Genomic DNA, 9,492 nt, shown 5'->3' with positions numbered 1-9,492 from the left:
CCACCACTGCCCGGCTCCTTTTTTTATTTCTTGAAGCCGTTACTCATTTTGTATATAATTTTCAACTGAATCTGTAATACTTTTCTTTCTAAAACCAGCAAGGTTCAAAATAGAGCATCACAAAATTTATTTCTCTTTGGAATTATTTTTCAATTTTTAATTATGTGTATATGTGTGCATGTGTGTATGGGAGTATATGCATATGTGTGTATGTGTATCAAAGAGGCCAAATGTGTCAGACCCTTGGAACTGGGGTGAAAGATGGTTATAAGCTACTGTGTGGACGCTGAGGACTGAACCCAGTCCTCTGTAAGAGCGGTACATGATCGTAAGGGCTAAGTCATGTCTCCAGACTGTACATCTAAGTATATTTCCAAATATAATGAGAAGTTACAGGTACACAAATGGCTCTGAGAAGCTATCATTTGTAAAATGAAATTTAGATTTATCAGCATTAAAAACCAGTAGGTTCAAGAAGAGGCTTCTTTACACAGTACTCCTTTATCTAAGGAAAGATCGTTTCTTTGGAAGAAAAGCTTGAGGTCTCCTTCCTAGCCCTGTCAGAGATAACGTCGGCATTAATGATAACCATAATGATGGTTACCTGGGAGATGTTATCTGCATAATGAGGTCACCTTTGGTAGCTAGGTACCCTTCACTCTCACAGTCCTGTCCTTACCCCTCCCTACCTTACTCCCCAAACTTCAACCTGTCCCCTTAACTTTACCCACAGTTTTTTTCTGATTGTCAAAATGCAAATTCACTTTCAGCTATCTTGCCCTTCTATTCCCTCTCAATATACTGTGTGCTTGCTCAAGATGTGTGTGTTTGTGTGTGTGTGTCTGTCTGTCCCATTCTGTCCCCTTCCAATACATTGTTTCTGCTTGTTGTGTGTTAATACAGTCTATGGGTTTCTCTTCCTTCTCTTCCCTCAACAGTTTGTACTGGCCATTGTGTGTTGATATCTGTGGGTTTTTACCCTGTTGATCTATTGCTGCTTTATCTCATCAACTAAAATTACCAAACATTCAAAGGGAAAGGAAATTGAAAAACTCCTGTACCAGGAAAGAAAAGAAGACAACTACTAATAACTCAGGAAATTTTGTGTTCTTTGCAGCAATTACAGGAGGAGCTAAATAAAAATCTATTTGAGAACCTAGTTGACTTTCTGCAGAAGTCTCATTCTGAATTCCAGAAAAATTCAAGACATTGGGGCTCTCAAATGAAATTCAGAGAAATTCCAACAGCTGCTCTTATTCTTGGTATGTATGCATATCTGTGCATATTTTTAAAACTGGTTTTGCTATTGATACTAGTGGAAAATATCTTGTTATGATAAAACTCCTACAAATTAATACAACTATGATTTGACTTACATACTTTGTAAATGTTTATTATATATTCAGATATCTGTAGATAAAAAGAAATTGATCTAGCTACAGCACTTGTAGGAGAACCGAGCTAAACTATAATTGTTTTATTCTTCTTTCTGTGTGTTTTTAGGGTAATGACATTTGAATTCAATAATAAAACACTAGTGTGTTAATGGATTTAATTATTTCTACCTTCTTAAAAAATCATATCTTCAATGAAATTTATCTATAATACTTCTTGCACTTGAAATCTTAATTCAGATTCTTTTATTATTAATTGCATAGAGAATTTGTATAAATTATATATAAATTATTTCCAGATTATAAGTTATAATTTTTAAAAATATTCATCAATATCTAATTTAGAGCAAACATTTCAGGATAATACAAAATATCTGGTTTATTAATAGTAGTTTTTTCAGGTTACCAAGCAAACCAAAATAAGTAAGACAAAGAAAAAGCACAACATGTAGATACAAATGTACAAAGCAAAACTTATAAACACAAAATCAAAGATCAAAATATATACTCAAAAGACCAATAAGACCAAAAAAATGCCCAAACACAGCAATATGAGACAAAAATTCTCAGAAGACCTATTGAGTTCATTTTGTGGAGGCTGTCTACTGCTGGGTGTGGGGCCTGCCCTCAAGGGTGGTTAACATGCCCAATGAGACACCACTGAAGAAAACTAACTTTTCTTCTTGGGGTGTATGTGTGTGAATATTAAACCTTTCTCCATAGCTTTATTACCCCCCCCCCCGTTTTTTAACAGATATCTTCTTTATTTACATTTCAATTGTTACCCCTTTCCTGCTTCCCTCCTTCCCTGAAACCCCATTTCCCATCTCCCTTCTCCCTGCTTCTATGAGGGTGTTTCTCTACCCACCTACCCACTCTTGCCTCCCTGCATTCAATTCCCCTACACTGGGCATCTATCAAGCCTTCATAGGACCAAGTATCTCTCCTCCCATTGCTACATATGCAGCTGGATTCATGTGTACCCCTTGGTTGGTGGCATAGTCCCCTGGAGCTCTGAGGGGTCTGGCTGGTTCATATCGTTGTTATTCCTATGGGGTTGCAAACCTCTTCAGCTCCTTCAGTCCTTTCTCTAACTCCTCCATTGGGGACCCTGTGCTCAAGCATCCACCTCTGTATATGTAAGGCTCTGGCAGGGCCTCTTAGGAGACAGCCGTATCAGGCTCCTGTCAGCAAGCACTTGGCATCCACAATAGTGTCGGAGTTTGGTGAATGTATATGGGATGGATCCCCAGAAAACTAACTTTTCCTTTGCACATGGGTACTACTTGCACATAGCTTCTTAGCTAGGGTTGGAAGCCTATGGCTCATTACCACCTCCACCTCTGAGCATTGGGGCCCTGCCTGGTTTGAAACTGGTCTACTACCACAGTCTCTGTGAAATGCATGTGTGAGTCTTGTGTTAGAAAGTCATTGTTTCCTTGGTGTCATTCATCTCCTCTGGCTCTCACAGTCTCTCTGCCTCCTCCTCTGCATACTCCTGAGCCAGTTAATACTGAGTGTCCTAAAGCCTCTCACAGTGCACACTGTCTACTTGTGGGTCTGGGTCTCGGTTATAGCCCCTCTACAGCAAGAGGACGCTCCTTGGATGCTGAGTGAGCAAGGCACTGATAGGAATCACTTTATTACTGCATTTAGCAGAACAGTAATTAGTATTTGCTTTTCCTTTTGGCCTATCTGTTTTCAGGATCTTGGCCACTGCAGCAGTCCAGCACAGGTTCCCTCTCATAGAGTGGGCCTTAAATCCAGTTAGATAGTAGGCGGTTACTCTCATGTTTGTGCCACCATTACAACAGCTTACCTAGCAGGTAAGGCAACCGACATAGATAGGATTCGTAGCCGGACCTTTCTCTGGGAGCATACAGAGTACCTTCAAGAAGTCTCTAGTTAGACATCAGCTTGACTTTGTGTTTTGTTCAGCAATAGAGCCTTACTGTCATTCTGTAGAGAGCAACCAATAAATAGCCTTAGCAGGAGCCTGAGTTGTTTGGGAGTCTCTTAGTTACTGTTTTTTTTTTTTTTTTGTTTTGTTTTGTTTTGGTGAAAAAGCATCATGACCAAAGCAACTTATAAAAGAAAGCATTTGGCTGAGAGCTTCCTTACAGTTTCAGAGGATTAATCCATAGTCATCATGGCAGGGGGCATAGTGGCAAGCAGGCTGGCAGGCATCTTGCTGGAAAAGGAACTAGCTGAGAGCTTAAATTCTGATCCAGGGAGGCGGCAGAGCCAGGGCGCCTGGTTCTGGTGTTGGATTTTGAAGTATCAACGCACACACCCCCAGTAACCAGTGACATCTACTCTACAGAGCTGGTAACCAGTGACATCTACTCTATAGAGCTGGTAACCAATGACATCTACTCTACAGAGCTGTCTTAGGGCTTGACTGCTGTGAACAGGCACCGTGACCAAGGCAAGGCTTAGAAAAACAGCATTTAACTGGGGTGGCTTACAGGTTCACAGGTTCAGTCCATTACCATCAAGGTGGGAACATGGCAGCATCCAGGCATGGTGCAGGAGGAGCTACGTCTTCATCCAAAGGCTGCTAGTGGAAGACTGACTTCCAGGCAACTAGGGTGAGGATCNTATGCCCACACCCACAGTGACACACCTACTCCAACCAGGTCACACCTATTCCAACAAGGCCACACCTCCAAATGGTGCCACTCCCTGGTCCAAGAATATCCAAACCATGACAAAAGCCAAACCCCCAAATCCTTCCTAAACAATCTGCCAACTGGGAATCAAACATCGAGACATATGGGTCTTTGGGGCCCATTTTTATTCAAACCATTACAGTTTCTGTGGGGCCACTTTGGCCAATGACTCACGTAGATTTAGCCTATTCCTGCCACTGGATGTTTCACTTGGTGGCAAGAGACATGTAGCTGGGACTCTCGTTTTTCTCATTGTTTGGTGATTCCATTTAGACTTCTTTCAAATGTATATGTATTGCAAGAAGCTTTTACAGTAGTGTGTTTCCAGATGACTCCTCAAATGTCACTTAGTGTTAGTTGTCTTTCTCCACCAGTCTTCCCTTCTTCATTCTTCTCCCCTTCACCCCCCATCCAGTCCTCTCCCCGCAGTCACTCCCCTCTCTTCCTTCTGTCTCTCCTCCCCTGGGGATGAGCTAGAAGGAAGAGCTGAGAGGGCCCATGCATCAGGGTTCGGTGGAGTCCCTAGGGAATGGAGGTAGCCTGTGAGGAGAGGCATCTGCAAGGAGGCGGCCCCAGGGCTGGAGGGGAGGCTGTGATTAGGGTCAGGAATGTGTGGGGTTGGGAATGAGACCAGGAGCTTCATGCATACTCAGCTCCTACCCTCCCATTGAACCACACCTGCTTTACGGTTTTTCATTCTGAAAATAACATAGAATTTAGTAGTGTTCCAAACATGTTGCATTGATTTTGCTCTCAATGTGTTATTTTTTGTTTGTATATTTCTTTTGTTTTTGACAAGGCCTCACTGTGTAACCTTGGTTAGCTCAGAATCTTATATGTAGACCATACTGGCCTCAAATTCACAGAGATCTGCCTACTTCTGCCTCCCAAGTGCTGAGATTAAAGTATGCTGTCACACTTGGCCCCCAGCTTGTTACTTCTTTAGAGTTTGTTAATACTGGGCTCTAGTATTTTAACATTTTAATGCCTTTTAAATTCTATTTTTAATACCCTAAGCTGATATTTAGGACATATTTTAAATTGTACTTGACAGTAGTGTATAATGTTTTGGGGTAGGGATGTATAGGACCCCACTGTCCAAAAACTCAAAAAGCAGTTACTTCATGCCTTGACTTTTTATTTGTAGCATTAGTGACTTAGGGTGGCATTGTCCTCTCCCCTATCCCAGTATAGAGTCACTCTATTGAAACTCTTTTTCTGTCTGAATATAAATAAGTTTTAGGGATTTCTACAGTAGTAGAGACCACGGCCTTTCGCCATAGTCCTTATGTACCTATTCCCGTCCTCCTTCCTTCCCATCCCATACCATTTAACCCTTCCTCTGTTATTCCCCTCCCTCATTCATAGCATCTGCATCTGTCCCCCTTTCCTGAACCACCCCTTCCCATGTCCTCTTACTAGTTTTCTGCCGTCTATGGTTACTCCAGTTTAAATGAACATATCTAAAGACTCAAAGCTGCATCACATATGGGAGAGAACATGAAACATTTGTCTATCAGGGTCTGGGTGACCTCACTCAGAATTATTACTTACAGCTTCATCCATTTACCTGTGGATTTCATATTTTTATTTTTTAAGTAGCTGAATGATATTACATTGTATATATGAACCACACTGCCATTATTCATTCATCGTTAGTGGACATCTAGGTTCTTTTTGTTGCTTTTGTGAGTGAAGCAACAATGAACGTGGATGAACAGGGTTCTCCGTAGTAGGAGCCAGACAGAGTCCTTTGGGAGGAATATAACCAGATCATGTGCTAAATCCATCTCTAGCCTGGAGGAGCCTCCAGTGTTGATTTGCGTTGTGGCTCCGGTTTGCCCTCCCACCAGCGGGGCGTAACTACGACTCTTTCCCACACCCACTTGCATTTCTGATCATTTCAGAAGCATTTTAATTTGCCTTCTCCAATAGCTAAAGGTGTTGAACATTTTAAAAAATAATTCTTGGCTATTGATATTTACTTTGAGAACCCAATATTTAGCTCTGTTCGCCAATTTTTAGTTTAGGTTGATTGCTTTACTGCTTAGTTCTTTTAGATCCCAGTTGCTAACCCTCTGTTAGATTTATAGCGGATGAAGACTTTTTTCCACTCTGTAGGCTGCGTCTTCACGTGAATGATGGTGTCCTTACTGTGTACAAGTTTTTTAGTATCTTGAGGTCCAATTTCTCAAGTGTTGGTCTTACTATTGGTACTAGGGTCTTTTCCAGAAAGTCCTTCCCATGTTGTAAGTGCATTCCTTACTTCTTCTCCTGTCAGGTCTATGTTTAGGCCCATGAACCATTTGGAGCTGAGTCTTGTGTAAGATGAATCTAGTTGTAGAGCCAAGAGTGCTTTTGGTAGGGTGGCCATTTTCACAGTATTATTGAAGGTCCATCAATATAGGAGGTCTTTCTGTCTTTTGGTATCTTCTTCGGTTTCCTAGAATTTTCATTGTACAAGTTTTTTACTTCCTTGATTAAACTAATACTAAGATTGTTATTTACTTAGTTATTTTGAGGCAGCTGTGAATGGGGTTGTTTTACCTGTCTTTTCTCAGTATGATTGTTATTCATATATAGGAAGGGTACTGATTTATGTTTGTTAAATTTGTATCCTGCTTCTTTGCTGAATGTGTTCATCAGCTGCTGGAATTTCCTGTTAGTGTTTTACCTGTACAGAATCATACTATCAACAACAATATTTTGGCTTTTCCTTTCCTGTTGATAGCATGATTATCACCTTCCCTTGTCATTCTCAACCCGAGAATGGGCTGTTGGCTAATGGGGAAGTAAACTGTATCTCATTCCTGTAGATCACAGACTGAGAGGAGCCAGCTGTGCTGCAGTCTTCTTGATTTCGATTGCAGATGCTGTTTTTAAATTAACCTGGTGCTTTACTTGTTCTCTACAGTACTCACTGCTAAGTTGTTAGTGATGAGGATGATGTGATACTGTTTATTATCTCATAGGTGTGAATGTCACGGATCATGACGTGGTACTCAGAAGTCTAACAGAGACCCTTCAGAATAATGTCACACCATATGTAGTCTCACTGCAAGCTAAGGATTGTCCAGGTAAAGTAGAAATGCTCACCTCTTCACCTTTCCCCCATACTCTGTGCATGTCTCACTCATTTCTACTCATTCTCTTAAATCTGTTTTTCCCACTTGAAAAGGCCATTGATGGTTAAACCGTAGTCCATATGCAGAGCGACACCTGAGTGTATAAACGGTTCAATCATGAAGCACACACAGTATCGGGCTCAGACATGTGTGCATATAAAGCCATCCATCATATTATAAGCTGTGCACAAGGTCATACTCACCTTTGTTGCCAGCTGGACTGATAATAGAATTAATGTACTTTTGTTGTGATGAATTACAATTAATATCTCAAGGATGTCTTTTAAAAATGATTGCAAATGAAGATTTATAATCAGTAAGATAATACATAGAACTTTTGTTTTTAAGGACTGTGACATTCTTTTGTTGTTCAAAATAATGTAAATATATGATATTCTAAAAATAATGTATAATTTTCTGCCTATATATTTTCTTAGATAATACTTATAGATAATATACATTTTGATCTGGTCTTATTATGAACTAGTGAAACATACTCATTTATTTTCTCATATTTAGAAAGGATCTCCTGTAGGCCATAGAGGCATTGAGTGTGCCATAGAGCAGAAGATGGCCTGAACTTCAGATCCTCCTGTCTTCGGGATTTTAGGCATACCTGACCACATTTGTGTTTACTTAGTTCTGGGTGTCAACTTTAGGACTTTGTGCATGCTAGGCAAGTGCACTATCAATTGCATGTGTCCAACCCTAAGAAAATTGAATATTAAGGACAGGGCACTAATGTGTAATGGTAGTATACTTAGCATATTTTTTTAACTGTATTGATGAAATATAGAAAAATACACTCCATGTAGGTATTGCAATCTGCTAATCAAAGGTTTCAATGGCTTTAATTTTGTTTTAAAGATAGAGGTAAGTTTCCTTGCTTTTTATATTCTGCAGATGTGAAACATTTTTTACAAAAGTTTACCTCACAGTTGATGGACTGCTGTGTGGATAGGAATTCCAAGGAGGTGAAAAGTGATAAGGTCCTGAAGAAGACAAATTATTCAATGGATTCCCTTTGTAGTTGGTATTCAGCGGTCACACAGGTAAAGGAAACTGATTGTTTGGTTGGTCAACTCACAATCACTTTACTTACGCCTCCCTTCTAATAAGCACGTTTGTGAAGCAATCCTAGCAGGGTGACGGTAGCGATTATTTCTGAAGCTACTAGAATTTGAAAGTATTCTAATAAGTAGACTAATTCCTTTTAAGTGCTTGGATTCTTTTTTTTTTTTTCTGAATTCTGTTTTTTTAAATTTTCTTTATTTACATTTCAAATGCTATCCCGAAAGTTCCCTATACCCTCCCCCCGCCCTGCTCCCCTACCCACCCACTCCCACTACTTGGCCCTGGCCTTCCCCTGTGCTGGGTCATATAAAGTTTGCAAGACCAAGGGTCCTCTCTTCCCAACGGTGGCTCATTAGGCCATCTTCTGCTACATACGCAGCTAGAGACGCGAGCTCAGGGGTACTGGTTAGTTCATATTATTGTTAAGTGCTTAGATTCTTATGAGGACATTGCATTTGTGGGAGAGTTCCATGTAATGACAAAAACCATCTGCAGTTGGTTCTGTTCCAGATTATGTTTTGGTAGTAATGACTGTAACTTCCTTATATTACTTCTGGTAGTCTTCAGGATTTGCTTTTGTTCAGTAGACACATACCACCTAGTCCTGTAGTTATCTTATTCCTTGAGTAATTCTATAATTTTAAAAATTTAGTTTGATCCATGCTTGGAAATCTTGGGGAAATGTTACTGTATAAATGAGGTATATTGAACAAAACAATATTCTATAAGCAAAGTATATTCAAGATAATAATAAATTTCCTTCTACTATGACCATCTCTATTGCAAATGAATGACACAGAGACCCCTGAAAGCCTGTGGTATAGTCCCAGTTATATTGCTGGGTCACCAGACAGCATGAATACTGGGTGACATTTTCTATTCAGTGTTTTTGTTGAAATCATACATATGATTTTATTTTGCTTTATATAAGGATGCTTATAATAATACCTTAATTTGATGTAAATTTTTAGATTGTTTTAGGAATTAAAGTCTTTGCAATTTAAGTCCATTATCTTTAAGTTTGATTTGACCAAATATTTAAGGTCCATTTCAAGATTGAAAGTTTGTAAAAGTACATTCAGTGTGTTTTTATATCAATGATACAACTTATGTTAGTGCATAAATGTGTATCAATTGAAAAAAGTTAGTTGTATAGAAAAGAGTCTTTTTCCTATGTTTTTCAGTAGAAAATCCATTTGATATTTGTTAAAGGTCCTTCTGAGTCTT

At 39.6% G+C, this 9,492-nt stretch overlaps 1 protein-coding gene across 6 annotated transcripts in view; it reads left to right on the top strand.

Annotated features, from left to right (window-relative positions):
• The window catches only part of Orc3 (origin recognition complex subunit 3), a 46,503-nt gene that overhangs the window by 10,129 nt on the left and 26,882 nt on the right, over positions 1-9,492 (top strand). For all 6 annotated transcript variants that reach the window (XM_029533231.1, XM_029533230.1, XM_029533229.1 and 3 more), the window contains 3 exons: positions 1,118-1,262; positions 7,039-7,143; positions 8,095-8,243. In XM_029533231.1, coding sequence (XP_029389091.1) covers positions 1,118-1,262; positions 7,039-7,143; positions 8,095-8,243 — 399 coding nt within the window. The remainder of the gene's footprint in view (positions 1-1,117; positions 1,263-7,038; positions 7,144-8,094; positions 8,244-9,492) is intronic.

This window comes from Mus pahari, chromosome 22 (genome assembly GCF_900095145.1).
Source record: "Mus pahari chromosome 22, PAHARI_EIJ_v1.1, whole genome shotgun sequence".
Taxonomy (NCBI): Eukaryota; Metazoa; Chordata; class Mammalia; order Rodentia; family Muridae; genus Mus; species Mus pahari.
The sequence above is the reverse complement of the archived record's forward strand: the minus strand, read 5'-3'. Positions and strand labels throughout refer to the sequence as shown.